We start from the raw sequence: 19,716 nt of genomic DNA on the forward strand, positions 1-19,716 counted from the left end.
GTTATAAATAAACATTTGGAATTGGTTTCCGTAACAATCTATCGTTTGTTGTTAAGACAAATTGGATCGCTGGAAAGAATGGTGACAGGTTCCAAATAGTTTTTTCTCATGATGAATTTACCTCATATTTTGAAACTTGCGGCAGTTCGCTTTGTTTAACTTAATACTGAAATATGTTTTTTATCTTAAAAAATAAATATTGGTCTTGATAATTTTTTACTGACTGTCGTTGTTTAACTTGGTCTATGATAGTTTAGGCATTTAGATATCTGATGTCATCTCGACTTAAAATAAACAGTCCTTCAGTAGAATTCAATTTACAATCACAGTTAAGAGGTTATATTTTTATAATTCGTGCGTAGGAGTATTGGAAAAGGTCTGTCGTCGACATGCGTCTGACCTCTCGAGTGCCCACGCACATAACTGTACGGAAACGCCACACTAATACTAAAAATACCCATGTAATTGTACACACGAACCCTACGATGAAAAACGATCTTAAGTTTCTACGTGACTAACCAATGAACCCTGCCATAAACTGTCTTACATCAATTTGGAATCATAAAGTCATTTTGAACCGCTTACATTATTCATAAGCCGATTCTACATTAACAAAAGACATTGTAATGACCCAATTTAATCCACCTGTGATTAAATCGATACAACGATCAGTTTCAGTACTTAAACTATATGATAAGTAGCAATTTAAGTACCTACTGATAGACTTAAATGAAGAACTGAAACCTGAATAACAAGATCTGCAACGATGCGACGATTACGGACCTATAATGTTGTGTAATGACGTAAAAGCATTTTAAGACCAACAGGCAGCGGTAAACTGTGAAAATAAAAATAAAACAAAAACCGCCACACCTCGTAAGCACTTTAACTTACATCATCTGTGGTATTTGGCCGAGATTTGTCATACGTGAGTTCATACAAGGATAATATAAAGTGGTTCAAATTTCTTTTTAAAACACCAAAAAATTATTGAGTGATAAATAATTCTTTAAAAAGAAGTTATCTAATCTTGTTAGTTACATACTTCTGCAAACACATTTTCGTGATAAGATACCTACTATACTCATTGTAATCTTTCACCTACATTTGCGTTACAAAATACTGATGCTTGATTAAATAACTTTTCCTTTCATTAATGCGTTTAACATCTGCAATGAAGTCCTTACAAAAGTCAATTTGTCCATTAAGAAGACGATCAGCAAGAGGTCACCGAACTTGACCATGATTTCGAATTGACCAACACCGACTCAATTTAATTGAGTCGGTGTTGCTCGGTAGAATTGATTTATTATTCACATATTGCATTCAAAGAGATGCGTGGCAGTTCATACTTTGAAAGGCGAATACAAATCAAAACGATGAAACGTATTCATCCTGAATAATATACTACAGCAGTCATCATTTTGTTACAGAGCAAGGCACAATTGAATAAGCACAGTTTCAAATTTTATTTTTCCTGGTCTATTGTGTTCAGTTGAATGAAAGAATTAGGTCTTATTTCCTGTGGTAATGTTTAAATCTTAGGAACACGTCAAGTGTTAAACTACCCAAGAAACAGCGACGAACACACATGTAATGATTACAATAATATTTTTCTTGTTCGAGTCTGACGGCTTCATGTATGAGTCAAGATCTGTAATGAAGGCCAAGGTGTCAAGTGTCGCTCCCTACAGATGCATTATGTGGAACGCTGACTGAATGTTTGCTTTCACTGGCTGCATACATGCTCGAAACTTTACACCGACCACCTTAGAGAGAGCCGAGATAGCTATACTGGTGGATTAGAAAGATATGTACCTCAAATCGTGAAAAATTTGAAAATCCAACCGAATCAGGACTGTTTTACCGTCAGTTTCGCCCTCATTTAATCCGAGTAAACAGCGAATTTATTTAGGTACATCTTTGTAAATTGGTACGGAGTATTTGTATTTACGAGGCGTGAACAGCGGTAGACCGAGATACGGGGTGCTATGTTCTGTTTATTTGAGCTAAGGGCCGGTCTGCCCACACCCTCACTCCCACGCCCATTGTATGATGACGATCAAACTTATTTACATCACAATAAGTCGGCTTGGTCGGCTTAGTTTAATGCCATGTCATCTTCGTGGAACGAGCCTTCAGTATTTTGGTTATCGATAGTTTTCAGAAGGGCAGTGAATCAAAACATACGAGCGATGATTTCAGACGAAATTATATTGAAAATTAGAAACAGTAATGATATAAGCATGGAATTATTTATTGTAGATGACCTATTGTGTTTGGATTAAACATAATATTATCGTAACCATTACAATATTCACCTAGATCTCCGTGGAGTATCGAAAGTCGGCTATCCGACTAAAGCAGGAAAATGTATCTATACGAAAATGCAATTAATTTCTTTCATTACAATCCAGAGATAATAATGAAATCAAAACCATATTATTCGTAATTTTGTATGCGGTAGGTAATACATAATTGCGAAATATGAGGTAAGCGAAAAAATAACAATGTAATAATGTAACAGAAACAACACACCTTAATTGAAATTCGATTCGTCAGACCAATTGTTTGTTCTTGCAATAAAATGTTCCTGCAATTTGTATTGTATCATGCGAATAAACTGACGTCCATCGTATTTTTAAACTAAAGAACTTGATAAAGGTTTATTACTAACACGAATTCAGTAAAAAGCATCATGAGATTGCCGTAGTCATCACAATTACGTTGTTTCTTGCCTCGATTATTTCAGAGGATAATAAAAAAAAACATTAAAGTTCTTATTAACATAACTCAATAAGAGTTTTTGTGTCTGATAAATTGCTTTTCTAAATCTAGACCTCACTGAATGCTGGAATGTTTCCGGGTCATTGTACTTTGCAATTTATGGTAGGAAACATTCGTAAACAAAAACTGTCGTCGAAATCGCTCCTTCACATTTACAGGACGAGATAAGGGGCGCAGGCGGCGAGAGGAAAACATTATATTAATGTTTCGGAAAATACTGGGACCAGCTAAGTAATGATGGCGGTGTTCCAACGACGGTAGTAGATACGAAATAATTTAAGTAGAAACCTACTTAAAGTAATATAAGTTTTCATAGATCAAGCAGGTTTCGGCTTTTGACAATTTTGGTGTAAGTAAGAATACTTGATGTCTTTTGACACTAAAATATTTGAATATCATTATATCATCTCACAATTTTGTGGCTTATATTTTCCAATTTAGCTTAAAGGATTACAAGGTCCATAAAAAGAAGACTCAAAGTAATTTGTGACTCTCTCAGATCATTTAACAATCGATATTTGTTTTATTTTTGTCAGTTCGAACAATTCAGTTATCGGTATTTCAATATCGAGTCATCACTACTAGGAACTGGGTCAAACTGAGACAGAGTTTATAAGATAATCGTTAAACAAACAGTCGCAGCCGGTGGCTAGGTGTCAAAGTATCGAGTGTCTATGTCGTAATGCGATCGGTCACGAATCGATATCGGTTATCTCACATGCTGTTTGACTTACGATAAATAGCGGATGCATCGCGATGTAATGGCGCGTTCTATAAATATTTAATTAAAAGTGACATTGTGTAATCTTAAATTACGAAATGTATTGCGCGTGTATAAACATTTGACTTTTACAAACGCAGCTGTTAAAAAGCTTCATAATTGCGCAAATAGTGCCGACATCTGTTGCTGTAAAAAGATTAATTGGAGTAATTATGAAATTATCAACTGTTTTAAAGACAGAGAAGTCGTAACATTCATCTCGGTGTATAATTGCCGCGCGGTGGTATCCCGGTAACATTTTTTCAACTCGAAGTAACTAGCTATTATGCAAACGTAAGCTATTAAGGTTGGGCTCCACGTGTCTGGACACACGACACACGTCGCTCTCGGTTCAGTGGGCAACGTTCCCGCAGGTGGGCGACTAACGGTCGCTACACAATGCAACCGGTTGCAAGCGACAAAGTACACGCCGAGGTCTCAGCAAGCGTGGACATTTGCGCGCCAACCTGCCTTTAACGGTCGATGATGTAACTTTCAAGGGGGTTGTCAAGAATCGATTTAAATGCAATTGCTAAGGACTCCTGCTTCCATTAGTATTCATGGAATATTAGTATTATACAGATATTACACGCCACACGCTTCTCTAGGAACCGAAATAGCATCCTGTACAATATGTTTTTTTCAGAAATTAGGGTCCGTCGTATTTATCATTTATTTTATGAACCAACCATCACTCAACCCCATACAATGGACTTTGATGCCATATAAAATGATACAAAGTGTGTTGTTAAAGTTATTTTAATAAATTGATGATGCACGTGATCGAAATGCATGCATGCGATTTGAAAAATCGATGGAATACCTTGCCTGTCTCAAAATAATAAACGCTCATGCGAGTTCCAAACACGACACGTAAATCGACAAATAGGGGTGGCTCACCCTTCTATAAGACTCGTTTTATGGCTTTTAATAATTTGGTGGGTAAGCTGGCACTGATTGTTGAACTAGCAGCTGCTCGTTGTTACAGGGATTACCGGTATAAATAACGTTTTTTGGTAACCAAGCTAAGTGTGGAAACGATAAGATTAGTTTACGTCATGTTTGATTTACATTCTAGAAAGTTAGAAAATCCATTAGAGATACAGTCTAAAACAAGATTCCTCTCATTATTATAGCTGAAGAGTCAAATCAAAAGCTGTAAATTCATAGCACTACATTTCAAATCACACAAGTAAAATGTGTAAATCGAAGATCATAGCACTATAAATAACAGTTTAATCGTTCTTTACAACAGTCATGCATTCGAAGTGTGAATTCATGATACTTCGAAATCGAATTGTGGTTATATATCACACAACATTCACAGCTTATGCAATCCGTTCCTCGAATCCCATTCAATTGTACCTTTATGGATGTAACCTAGTCATTTTATCTCAGCCGGTTTGTAATGAATGAACGCACTATAAGGTTTCATGCCCATAAACGGTCAATATGCGCGTTGGGTACAAAATCTTCTGCCGAAGTGCCGAAACCTGTAATACGACGTGGCGCGGTGACAGGGTTCGTTCACCTACCCGGCTAGCTTCCACTGCCGCTGCGAAATAAATCATCTGTTACATGATCTCCGGTACCCGATGACGTAACAAATTAATGAGGCGTACCTAGGGCAAATATCGCAAATCAGTCGTATTTGCTGAACACTTCGTAAAAACTTATTATAATATGCGCTTGATTGCAGTTACTGTGAGCAAAACTGTAATTACCGCTCCAGATGCAATTACCAGACTACTTACGATGACTGTAATCACTTTCTTGATTTACTGAGTGCATGCTGTAACAGTGTAAGTGATAACTTTGCATAGTTTCTTATTGGGTCTCGTACTATTCCGTTTGTGTGTTAAATGTTATCGCTAATTAAGTAGTACTAGTAACTTCAACAAAACAGCTTTATTCATAATAAAATTATAAATAGCATCTGCAACTGTTAAAAACTTACGGATACTTTTTTTTTGCTTATAATAACTTTTGGATTAATTCAAAACGACTACTTTATTCTTAGTTACCACCGTGACTTTGGTTGCTAGATCCGATTAATATCTACTTGGCATAAAATTAAGTACAGTGGAATTTTGATGGCTACACAATGGTTTGGAAGGAACACAAAAAAATGTTAAATGGCAGCGCTGAAAGATAATAATTGTTCGTCATAATGGAAATAATTATTGTAGCTGCATCACAGCACACCTTTATAAGCGGCTATTATCGCATGGTCGTGGTTTCCTTATCTAAATAATACGTCGGCGATCAGTTATTTTCACCATTATTTTTATGCTGTCACCCGACTGAAACACTGCTTTATCTGTATGATTCACGTCAACCATTTGCGCTGTGGAGCGAATGCAATTAGGTTTATTTCAAATGGATTTATGTCATGCACATGCAATCAATTCATTTCAGGATTATATAGTTTCCAATCAATGATGCTGACATTACTGTTTATACTTCGGCCGTTCAGAGAATGCGTTCCTGACACCTATCAGTTAGTCACGACTAGTGATGGGCACAACATAACACTGAGTTCGTTACCGTTCCTTCAAAATGAACCGCCGCATTATTTTAAGATTATTTTCGTTTTAAATTGGCGGAATCATTTGTTTTATATTTTAGTTATTTAAGTGGAAACCAAAAAAAGGTAATATTCATATAATAAAATTGTTTTATTTATTCTTTGTTACAAGTACATTGAATTGAATGTGCGAACAGAATATTAATCAGACTCCGATTTGCTTGAGGAGGTGGTGTCTTCATCATCATCTTCGCCTACATGTATAATTATATTATTATCAATAACAGAATCAATCCTGATATCTCGGTCTAACAAAAGCCGGGTAATCAAATAAAAACAGATCGAAAACACTTGAAAAACGTGGTCTATGCGCACGAAACGACAACGGACGACTGTTTTAGCGTCACAAAATGGCGGCCCATAACGCCATTTTGGGTTACCATTTTTAATCTAAGTATAAAAATGCGGTTTGGTCATAGTTTTATTTTTATATTTCATAAACGTTATAATTAAGTCTTATAGTCCATTATTTTCCAATTCTTAAAAAGAAAATCAAAACGTATTATTTTATATTATAACTGTATAAGAACAGATTACGATACTTGCCTGTTATTTTTAGCACAGCACTACAAAATATAAACCGCTGACATAACCTTGTAATAGCGCAGTATAGATTTAGAAAAATATTGTTTACCAAGTTATTTGACACTCAGTTTGGCACAAAATTATAACATTCATTGATTATTGATATAATAATGTTGTTTTAATGCTCCTCAATTGTTAAAACGGTAAACAACCAGCAAAAATATTTTTATCGTAACTGCAACGCCATTGCAAAGTTACGTCGTCAGTTCAATCGCGACGTGTCAGGAACGCATTCTCTGAATGGCCGAACTTAGTAATAAAACGTGTGAACGTCTATCAGTTTCTATTGAACAATACTTTTGTTTAAGCGTTCGTACGTTCAATGGGTACGCACAAGCCATTGTAAATCTATGTCTGTTTTCTTTTATTAAATTCTAAAAGACTCCCCATGGGCCTCGAATACCATGTAGCACGAGATGAAACATGACATGAGCGAGGCTATCCAGTTAACAGACAAGTCATGCCATATAATAAAGGCACCACAGCCCGTTGGACCATTCGAAATCAATTCAATTTGTTCGGCGTTCCTCGGCATTGTAGATCGAGATTATTGTACGAGGAAAGTAATCTTTCTTGGATCTGCTCAGGTTTTTGGTAGTAGGTAAGGAATGTTAAACGACCAGCTAACGATGTAGTTCACGAAAGCTGCAAAGTACATCCGCTTGCAATATAAATGAACTGATCGAACGAGAGCCTGCAATATGGATGAGAGCAGGCTTGTTTTGCCCATATTGGCAGTACTTGTTCTACCCGGGCAGTATGTGGCACCATGGTCCGTGATGCGCGGACACACCGACATTGCTAATGAGCTTGCAACGGAACCGTGTCGATAAGGTTAACATGATTGATTTGAGAGTTGCTCTGAAAACGTTTGTGTTTATGGAGAACTGTTCTCCATGTTTGCGCACGTTCTCCGTTTGAACATCAATGCCGCGAGCTCACGCTTGGTATATGAACAACGAAAGTAATTAGCTCCAACCGAGACTCGTTTACATAACATGCACCTCTCTTTGAAGTGGCCATTTTTATAGTTCACTTCTTAGAGTACTTGTAACTTAGTGTAATAAAATTATGCTATGCTGTCTTCAAAAAAGAAAGTATTTTACGTCTCAATAGTGTGAATACAAAAAAAATATTTAAAAAAGCGTGGGGTGCTTTTTAAGGTCATATCGAAATGAAAATCACTCTACTCATATCTGTCAATAAAATATTTATAACTATTGACACCATGCACCCCACGCTTTTTTAAATATTTTTTTTTGTATTCACACTATTATTAATTTATATTCATTGAAATTTTGAACACTATTTTCTTAATTTAAATTCATTAAAATTTATTTGCTATTTTTTAGTTCGGTTTTCTATAAAAAGCGTGTTTTTTAGTTTTTTTAAAACTATTATTTATTTTCTACTTTTTAGTTTGGATTATTTATAATAGCTTTTTAATTTCAAACTATTGCACGACTCGTGATGCAAAGCATCAGAGAGTGCTTTACGATCTAAAAAAATTTTTCGCCTTATTTTGGCAACTATTTTTAGTATTATAGCCTTGTTAGTTAAAGGAATCAAGATATTTTGCATTTTCTGTTTTTTAGTTTGTTTTTTTTTTTTAAAGTAGATTTAGTTTTTTTTTAAACTATTATTTGTTTTGTAGAATTAAAATTCTCTTTAGTATACAAAAATTTTACAATATTAGAGAAAACGGCTAAAGATAATTATTGGAAATAAAAATTAACAACGAGTCCTGCCTTATCGACTGTTGTTTCCTAGCTAAGCTACTAGGTGATCTGCTGACCTACTAGTACACAAGATGGGGTGATGATAAATAAAACCTCCTCTGTGCACTGTTCTAGGCTGGTATATTAAAGTCTTACAAAAAAAACATTTTGTCTTAGAGTATCGCTTGTAACGAAACCATAGCGCGCATTGAAACGCGACAACGCCATCTATCGAGCGAGTAGGAAGCATTCAAATGTTAGTCGCAAACATACCGCCCACCAAGGACGTTACTGAAGGAACGTCCTTGGTGGGCGAAAATGAACTAAGGATGAACTATACTTAAAAACATTTGAACTACATAATTTGCACTTGTACTGTATAGGTACATTAAATTCGAACAAAATTTACACATTATGACTCTTAGACAATGAATATATTCATAATAAATATAACAATTTGACCTTATACTAACAAAGTTTAAATATGAATAACAATATTATCTTAAAATAATTAACATAGATATGGAAAGACAATTTAACAATATTGTGATTTTGTACATTTGATCTAAAAGTAAAGTAGTAAATATTTGTTGTATACTTACTTGATTTTAAACATATGTAAAGTGTAAATTTCTTCTAAAATAACATGCGTAAAACATAAAGCTTATTTAACTACGGGTAAAATACATATTTTGGATGTTGGTCTCTTGATGGTTGAGGATTTGGTGCGTAACGTGACGACACGGGTGATATTACGAATAGTTGTCACTATCCATACAAGTGGGAAGTTCTCATCAATACAAAGAATATAAGTCCAAACGAGGTATTTTACGTATTCAGTTTATTTGTTTATTTACTCAGTTGTCGAGTTCCCTCGACTTTCTCTGGTCTCCATCATCAGGTCAGCTCCCAACCTTCACTGTTGCATAGGTTTTGTCAATACAAATGATTTAAGCCCAAACACGAGGTTTACATATTCAGTTGTCGAGTTCCCTCGACTTTCTCTGGTCTCCATCATCAGGTCAGCTCCAAACCTTCACTGTTGCAAAGGTCTTGTCAATACAAATAATTTAAGCCCAAACACGAGGTAGTTTACATATTCAGTTGTCGAGTTCCCTGGACCCTCTCTGGTCTCCATCATCAGGTCAGCTCCAAATCTTCACAGTTGAATAGTGCTTTTAGGGGTACACCTGAGTGTCAAGTTTTTACCCTATGTATGCCTACAACTTTCGAAGGTTGCCCTCGATTTCTCAGGGTTTCCATCATCAGATCCTGACCTGATGACTATGGGACCAACTGGCAGCTATTCCGAGTCGAACAAAAAAAGAATCACGTAGATCGGTCTATAAACCTCGGAGTAATCGATGTGTATGTGTAACCTCCTCCTTTTTGGAAAGTCGGTTAAAATGGAATAATTTTATCAAATTAGTGTATTGTCATCGGTCCTCAATAAATCTACAAAGTTTGAACGAAATCTGGCCGTTTAAAGTGGGTCAAAATCGCGCCCAAAGAAGTCGGTTACAAACATACAAACATACAGGTGAAGCTAATAAAAAGCGTGTAAAAAAAAAATATTCAAAACTTGTCCTTGTTGGGAAAAAAATATGAACGAAAGTTTTGTAGTCTCAGAATGAGTCAAGGTCAGTCGTGCTCAATATTCTGATTAACAGTCGGTAGATTGATTCTTAGAATACCTATTTCAATATTTCCGCTGAACAAAGTTTGTGGGGAACCATAAACGCTATTTGCAGAAGCCGCAAAACTGACGAGGTTGTGTAGCTGTCGACTCGAGCCGAGCACAGCGATGCCTCGTGCCACTTCCATGCCACGGGAACTCGGAGGTAAAGCAATTAATTAATTAACAACTGCAAACACGTGACTAAGTTTCATGTTGATTTGAAATAGATTAATAAGCTTACATCTCTAACAGTATGCAAACCGTCAGCATGCTGTGAAGAGCTATAAAGCAACATGCAACAAAACCGTTTTTTTTTTTTGTAAAATCGAATACAGGTCTAGTAAAGAGGATATTGTAATAAATCATTAGACAAAAATAGTTAATGAACGGAACAGAACGATGTATTGGGAAGGGCAGGATGTAGTTTATAAAAGGTAAAAAATAGTCTAGGTGTGTAGTTCATTTATATTCGCATTGTGTCCGACAAAGCCGACAATTTAAAATAACCGCCTCCCTGTATATCGCGCACAATCGATCTTGTCGGCAATGGATCACACGCTGCGCATGCGCCGTGCGCGGTCCACCATTGTACCCAAAAATATTCAGAATAATGGAAGCTTTCCCTCTTTGTCTGGATAAAAAATGCGGATATTTCGTAAGGGACAATGGAGCGTAGGACACAAAAATCGTGAGCATGAAGAGAAATAACAATATATAAAAGGCGTACTGTACTATCTACATACGAAAATGTACAACTATTAGCTCTTTTTAGTGTCAAAATTAACGAAGATATCGATTTTGTAAAATTCTCGACTTCCTTCCTTCCTAAAACTACAAAAAGTGTGGTTGAAAGTCGAACAAAGGGCAGGACTTCCGATCAGCTGCCAGCGCCCCTACGTTTTACGGGCTTCATCTAATATTAACTAGGTGCTTAGTTTGTCGGAGTCACGCCAAGAGATAAGTAAAAAATATGGGAATGTCTTATTAAAAATGAATAGAGCCACGTGTTTGTTTTCCTTATTACATCTACTTTGTTCTCACCTTAGTTATTTTTTCGTAAACTTGAACCTAATTAAAGACCTAAATGGGATAATTACTTATACCTCAATAATTGGCGTTGTCCACTAGGGTTTTATGATTTCTTTTCAATCCTAACCAAACAAATATTTAGTTGAAGGATTAATGAATGTAGATCCGATTAAGTATTGATGGTCCGTATCGTATTAACTTGAAACAAATTGCATCGAAACCTTGCGGAATACCTCGGACCCTCGTCAATAGTAACAATGTCAGAGAGGGGAAGGAAAGAGGATCTATGTTAAGTTGCTGTGGTTACAACCGAATCAAATTAAAATACACACTAAACAAAACGGCCATATACCAGATACGAAGAAAAAGGAGAGATTGCGTTTTATGATTTTATTTCCTTGCTTTCAAGCTTCTCGCACCAGCAAGGATTTTATAGGTCCCAAGCGACGTCCATTTCATCCTATCTTTTTTCCGATTTTATAGCTATGGCAAATATTTGTAGTTGGACCTTCGATATTTGTTTTCGTCGGCACTTTATTGAAGTTAACGAATGATCAACTTCAGCTGTCGTACGGGAACATGTTGTGGAAAGAACCGACTTAAACAGGAAATGTTTCATATTGTAACAATCGGTTTATAGCTAGCCCAATCCGTTCATCATACATATATCCAACAATCGTTCGCAAGAACATCGGGTAAGTTAAGTAGATTAGCGATAGCACCATATGCTGGTAACAAGAGGGGTTCGTAAAATTTATAGCCGTCGAATCGGTACGCTTATTGCATCATAAGCATCGATGCACGTTAATTGAATCTGCCTTCTCAATCTTTTTTCCGTACGTTCAATTAAACTGTGTACGGCAAACAACTGTTGGCTCTAATTAATTTAATTGAATCTTCACATCGGGGAGATTCAATGTTCTCGGAATTCATTTATTGTTCTTCTTTAGCAATTCCAAAACAAATTTCCTATTTAATGCCAGTTAATTCATAGTGTAGTTAAATTAGGCACTTTATTATATTGCGTAGCTGTGTTGAAACGTGCCATGCCATTAACTAGTCTGGCACCGGTTGTCGATGTGTGTATAATTAGCGTGGGTTTCTAAAGGTCATTGTCACAGCCTCACTGCATTCAGGAATCAGATTTAAAATAGACTTTACAGACGCATTATATACTGTAGGTAAGTAGATACTCATATGATATGACACATTTAAAAATAATGGTGAGTATAATTGTTATGCGTCTACCTCATAATATTTATCTTTTGATGAGAATTCTGCAATGATTTGCATGAGAAACATGAAACATAAGTTATCCATGACAAGTCAGGTTATTTAAGATAGCCTATTAATAACGTCATAAATTACTCAAATTAAGACAGCTTGATTGGTTCCTGCACTAAGAGTTAGAAGATTTTTTTATTGTCTTCTTTATCAATCACAATATATTTGAATAAAAGACAGGATGGTCAATTGCAAATCTTCTAACGAGTTAGGATACAAAAGCACGCATTAGTACCCCGCTACCTGGGACGCATTCTTAGAACACGGGACAAAAAACCCCAGCTTCCCCGTTGCTTCTAAAAGTTCCCACAATGACTTAAGAGAGGGTGAATTGTGAATATCTCAAGTGTGGTTTTTATACCCTCACCCATTTGAAGAGTGCGATCATAAAACTGTAACGCAACTGACGTTTTGAACTTAACAAAAAAATATCGAGGTGGTAGTTCTTTGAAAAGAATATGGACTGCGAAATTCTGTAGTTGAAGTTGTAAACGTACTGGTACATGAAGTACACTGTTACACTAAAGCCGCTTGGATTCCCAACCCTCCTTTCTAAAAGATATTATTTTTCGTAATTTATTCAGGCATAAAGCATTAGGTACAAAGCCGTTAGATTTAAGCTGGGGCTCAGATTACGCGACGAAGACTTGCTTAATACGGACCGACTGCAGTCATTCAATAGCCTGCAAAACAACACCGAGGAAAGGCACTATCGGGGACGAAAGGTGACACCGAAGCCTGTGGCATAGATCTATCTGACTAGGTATTGCATGGACATAATATTCAGTGCATTGTGTAGTTGCGCTTATTACTGCTAATTCACCTAGACAGATATGAACGTTCGTACTTTGTTTGCATTCACACGCAATGCAATGATTGATCGATTGGTTGTTAAAATTTTTAAAATAAGTGATAAAACGTGTGGACAACCTATGGGACCGTGGAATAGCGCGAGAAATTAACTGCTAATCCTATCTATGTTTCCAAACCTATCCAGACAGTTCTATGTTTGTGACATGTCTTTAGTACAATAGTGAAAACCATTTGCCAAACTCGTTTCGGGAACACTCATCCAACTCTCTCTAGACATAAATATCTGATCTTCTCTTTATCGAAACGTGGAAAGCGCCTGAACGATGTATTACAAAAGAGTATCCCAGGATGATGTCATCGAGACTCCCGATAGGTACTCTAGTCGAGTATGTGTGCGTCTGTTTGGTCTGCCCGTTTATGATGTCTTGTTAAGCACGTAGGACCCGTATGTGATAACAAGATCGTATATTATGATAGACAGCTCAGACGTCCAGACTTACTAAATGTCATTACTCATACGAGGAGTGAATATTCATTCAGTTTAGATATAATTTGGGAACCTAGAGGATGTGGAACAGCTTAAATTATGTAACTTTCACTGTTAAGAATAATGCTTGTCTGGCATTGATAAAACCATTTTGTTTAACCTCAATATATGACGTTTGAGAAGTTGGCAGCAGGCTTGGGTCATAATAGAGTAATAGCTTAGAATTCATATTAACTTAGTTTGAAATGTGGTGTGAGTGTTATCTAAAGATCTAGCTACTTAAAAGCCAGTCACTTTATCGACTAGGTATAGTTACTGAAAGATTAACATCGTGTCCGGTATAGAAAGTTATTAGATAAATATCGCTGCATTTGATCTACCTTGTTTATTTAATAAGGATATTATCATTGATATAAATGTATAGGTACTTTTACAGAGTATCTAAACAAACTTTAGTAAAGCTATTTGAACATAAGAGAAAATTACATTAAAATTAAGATAAAGGGGAACTGATGGTTAAAGAAAGTAGAATAAGCTTATCTCTCTTCGATTAAAACGGTACGGCAACTGGGAACAATTTATTGCGCTTTGTATACGCCAGTAGTTTTAACTGGTTTAATGTGCCTAATACAATTATCTGCTGGAACTTAAAGCACTTAGAAGAACAAATTGCCCTCCGGATCTTATAAGATTTATATATGATCAGATTCATTGGACGGACGCATAATTCCATCCGATGGTTAAACTAGAGGAATATCTCTTTATCTGAGATGCGGGCAACGGAAACATTCTCTATAATTTCCTCCTATTCAATATTTATTTAGATTAGTGATTTATGTAGCCACTGTCACGGCCCATCATTATTTCACTGTTAAGGATCAAGAAGGCATAGTATGAAGAACCATGAGAAGATTTGAAAGAAATCCGTTATAAAATTTGATACCGATCGCATACCATTAGTAATAGGAGTTAACGACTTGAAAACGAGTCGAGGCCACCTTGAAATAGTTTTAAGTAAAACAAATCAATTTGGTTATTCACGACTCTCAGGATACGTTTTGTGTAAAACTGGTTCCTATAATATGTTGTAAATAAGGTTTGGTATTGCGTAACCAGGTTTATTTAGCTTACATCGGCATCCATACGGTTGAATGGATGTTCCTCACGCAGTAGATAAATCAAGCATGGGAAAAACCAACGCCATGCTGCCACAGCTCTCTTTGTTTTCCAGACATGACATTTGATCGCTTGCAAATGCAAAACAGACTTTGTATAGCTGAATGTCGAAGGCGAATCATGATGATCTTTGCTCACCGCGCATTTCTAACAACTTTTGAGCACTGTACTGTAGTTGTCGTTTGAGAGACCATAATAGAGCAAAATTTTACTTTAAAGCGCATTTTATATAAATTGCGAAGCTTAACTTAGTAATTTAGCCACCGCCTAATTAATTCTTGCGACACGACTTCGTTTCCTAGTTACAAAGAAAACTGATAAGAACTTTATCGGGCAACGAACTCTGTAACAATTGCACAAATGGCGAGTTACAGTGACCATTGTGTACCTGAATTATGTAACGTAGATTGGCTATTCATAGATGTATCAATAGGAGCATTGCATTTGTGTTTAAGAGTATTGTGAGGCATTTAGTAATGAACAACGAAGCTGCAATAGTTACTAGCTACGACACTGCAGTTTAGGCTGCGGGTTGGAAACCGCAAATTACTTGACAAGCCTACCTTGTATCAGCTAACGTTTGCCGGACATGCGATATTCAATACCAAAGGTCTGAAATCAACTCGGAATCGTCTTCTAACAACTTCACAGTTCAAGTTGGAAAATACTAATGCATTAGTCATCTTCGAAACATACCTAGAAAGTTTGCCGTAATTGTGATTATACCCTTCACTTTACATGTTTACCGATAGCATCTGTGCAACCGGCCAGGTTGTGCGGCTAATAAATTATGAAACACGTCGTGTAACTGCACTACACTTACAATATGTAACCAACATTATTTTGATAACACAACATGCGAATTTGAGAAAGCAAATGATTTTTAAAACGTATGTATTTAGGCTAGGCTAATAGGCTAATTTGCTTAATGTATTTCGAAGTCCTACAAAAAAGATGTTACGATAGGAGACACTGAACAAGCTAGTGGGTCATTAAAAGCTCGACAACTATATACCCCGGTTGTGTTTGTGAAAGTATGTGAAGATGGTAGCATTAAATTCACTAAACTGCCAAATGGACTTTTTATACGTACTAAATGTTAACCAAATATGGTCTGTGTTTAAGTCAGGGGATTCTTTACAGACAAATAAACGGAACCATAAAAGGATAGGACCTCCACGAGATGACACTCAAACAACACTTAGCGCTTATCGTCCAGGTGAAAGGTTGTCCAATGAATTGCAGTGTTTACCCTCACCACAATACCGACTAAGTCAACGGCTATTTTTGTTTGTCTCCTTTCTTTGTTGTTTGCCTTGCTTTGTTTTCCGTAACAAATGCATTTAAAGAGATTTTCGTGTCGCTGTTGACTCTCTGAGACAGAGCCGTGGTTACACATAATAAATGTCCCCATTACCGCGTAATACGATTTGCTCTGTAAGGAATTCAACTATTCGTGTTATCTGTTTGAGTATTAATCAATATAACAGAAATCTTGATAAAGGGCATACCTATTTTCGGTATTGTTCCAATGCCATTAGTAATTAAAGGTCGATTTTATCTTTCCAGTCGATCGGAATAATGGGAGCGTATATCATGAATAGTTAGATGGTGTTCATAAATAAAAGAACAAGGAATTCCATCGTTCAAGTGTTAAATACTTGAGCGGTCAGAATCATCAAGCGGCGGGCAAGCATTGGATGGGTTGGAAATTATCTCGAGACGTTTTTATGGTTCGCATTGGAATCTGGGAGTTTTTTTCCCATCGCGGGTCCGTTCGAACGCTCAAACAGGTTTTTAGATAGCGTTCGGAGTAATGCATCAACGTGGTACGTTTTTGTAAAGGCGGCATATTCAAGGAGGACAAGGTAATGAGGTTTCGGAACGGTCCTTTCAATGAGCTTAATTTACAAATGCCTTAACGTCATTTACTCGTTCTTGATGTACTGATGGAAGCTAGAAACATTGCGTATCTAGTCAGAGGAAAGTTACGAAAGTGAAGCTCTTTCTAAACACAAACGTATCTGAGATAATCGCAAAATTGCATGCTATAGATAAAATAAGGTACCACATACGTACTTTAATTTATGCAAGCTGCCTTGGATTACTGGCCCATAAGGATTATTTTCCTTAGCGTGCCCTAAGCATAGGTATCTAAACAGATAGACCTACCTCACTGCTCGTCTAATTGGTCGGTAATCGACCAGATCAAATACCCTCATATGGACAGCTAGGTAAACGTTTAATAGGCAAGTGGACTGATAATACAGACAGATGCAATAAACTTGATAGCATGTAGGTTATAGGTAGTATAGGATAGCACCTAGGTCACCTTTTGCTTGGACAACAACGTCTTATTTTGATATTTATGAAGAAGGGATATTGTACCTAGTACCTATAACTAACTAGGTACCTACATTTTCATACTGGCACTTATCAATGCGTACCTAAAGAGACTTCGTTCCATTTTACGTCGATAGGTACTCAAATATTTCATTAAATTTTCCATAAGTACCTACAAACAATTTAGATCTGACTTCAGATTAATTAATTAGGCTAATTTCATTCAATAACGACTGAACTTACCGGGTTATTAAAGCCTACGGAATCAGTGTTTATGTTATTAATTTTGTAAACAAACGAATTAAGTAGGTATACGGGAGTAGGCGTCGGTAGGTAGGTATGTAGGTACCTTCCTATGCAGAAATGAAAATTGGAGAAATTTAAACCATCATTGGCCTGCTTTTCCATAAGTCAACAGAGCGTGAAGGCTTAACCTTTTAATGTTAATAGCTGTGTGATTAAACTATTAGTACCTACCTACTTGGAATAGTTACCTAGAAAGCCGGTATCGTTGCTCGATGCATATTAATTAGCAATTAGGTTAGTACCTAGGTGTCTCGGAGATATCTGAACGTTAGCGCCAGTTCCGGCCAAAGGTTTCGCGAGAACTTAGGATGAACGACATTCGGAATGTATTTAGTCAAACTATAACTAGAAACTGTGATAAAAGTTGTACTTACGGACTGGCACTTTCTTCGGATCATATTGTTCAACTATCTCGTTTATTTTGATGATCTTCGTTTGCGCTACTTTTGATCGCTCAGTAATATCTTGAAGTTGCGCGGTCAACTCGCTGAAGATATCTTCCGCCAGCAGCACTAGCGAGGCGAGTTGTCTCAGCGCATTGCTCAGGGTGCAGTTGGTGACAGCCTGGAGCTCTTCGTCCGACACCCTCGGCTTGCCATCGTTGTCTCGTAAGCTTGTGCGCGATAAAAACTTAGGTTCCACTGCACGCTGCACGAAAGGCATCTCGATAGTAGTCCCAAAACACCTTGAACCACTTACTCACCCATCCCCGCGCCACGAATTAAACGTAATTCCGACATCCATTCAACACACCAACACAAAAAACGTCAGGTAACCGCCACTTTGAATTAACCGACATCCTGACCAGTGAACTTTTACTTATCAGCGGTTTTTAACAGTGCTATGCAGTTTTTGCTACGCTCTAGTTATTTAATACGAGTTTTAGTTCATGGATTTAAGTTTTAAAAGTTTGACAAAACTTCATGTTGACGAAATCCCGCCATAACAGAAGCCGCGCGATACACTACTGCCCGCACCTGCTGCCATCGGCCGAATGAAATGAATGAAGCGGTCGGTATTGCTACAGGCAACAAAATTCTTTCCCATGTTTCGTTCAATAATGCTTCGTCGTACCTATAAGACAATTCGGATTTTGTTACATTCGTTTTACCTTTTATTAATGTCGTGTAACTTACGGCACTAAGAAATTGTATAGCTTTATGATTGAAGAAAAAATCTCCGTCATAGAGAAATAAAAATATAGGAGAGATGAGAAAATGACGAATGAAAATCTCTTAGTTCGATAGATACCTACCTACACTTTATCGTGTAAGTAGGTAACAAGTATAAGTAATTAATTTAATTTTATAAGTAGTTAATTTTTTTTTAATTCCTTTATAATTCTTTTAATTAAACTTTTCGTCAAAAATATAGTCCTCAGAAAACAAACAGTCATGTTTGTTTTCTTCAGTCAGTCTTTCGTTATTATGGTCTCAAAGACTATTTTCATTATTATTTACCTCGAAGTCATGTAAAAAAATATAATAAACTATAGCAGCCCCAGATTATTTTATTTAAAAGAGCGCCATCTAGATCTGAAAAACAAAAATATTTGAGAGAGCAAAGTGCTATGGCGGCCAATAGTTAAAAGTCGTAACAATAGATGGCGCCACAAGCGAAATTAATGTTGCTTTTACACTTTTCCCGATAGATGGAGTGTTATGCGTGTAATTTACGAGGCGCAAAATAAGGGTCCGTTCAGACAGATCGGGTCGGAGAGAAGAGCAAATTCTTAACACGTTGAAAATTGAGTACTTAGTATTTGAAGTAAGGTTTATTTTTGGATGTGCACTTCTTTTGTCAATAAGAATGCTCGAAGGCGCTCGGTGAGAAATAATCAGAGGAGCCGACCAGCTCCGATCGCGTACTTTTTCTTGACGTTTCTTTAATGCTCGTGCAGCCGATTGGCTCCGGTCTGTGTGAAAAGAAAAATGCGCGCCGATGCTCTCCGAGCCGGTCTGTTTGAACGGACCCTATATGTTGCTGCATCTTTGTTTGTAACTTTTTTATATAACATAGTAACTAGTTATTTCCCTCGCCTTTTGTTGATAAGTGACATATTTTAGAGACTCCCTGTTTGGACTAGCATAGTAGAGTTCTTAAAACTACTAAACATAACGTCAGATTTTTTTCAAAAGGTTTTTTTACAAATACAAACTATAG

The 19,716-nt window shown here is 36.6% G+C and overlaps 1 protein-coding gene across 1 annotated transcript in view; it reads right to left on the reverse strand.

Moving 5' to 3' along the window:
• Window positions 1–18,543, reverse strand: part of LOC124631673 — a 62,659-nt gene extending 44,116 nt beyond the window's left edge. Inside the window, exon 1 of the mRNA XM_047166180.1 lies at window positions 17,928–18,543. Coding sequence (XP_047022136.1) covers window positions 17,928–18,216 — 289 coding nt within the window. The 5' untranslated portion in view covers window positions 18,217–18,543. The remainder of the gene's footprint in view (window positions 1–17,927) is intronic.
• Window positions 18,544–19,716: the final 1,173 nt, after the last annotated feature.

The sequence above is a fragment of the Helicoverpa zea genome, chromosome 7, assembly GCF_022581195.2.
Source record: "Helicoverpa zea isolate HzStark_Cry1AcR chromosome 7, ilHelZeax1.1, whole genome shotgun sequence".
Classification (NCBI taxonomy): Eukaryota; Metazoa; Arthropoda; class Insecta; order Lepidoptera; family Noctuidae; genus Helicoverpa; species Helicoverpa zea.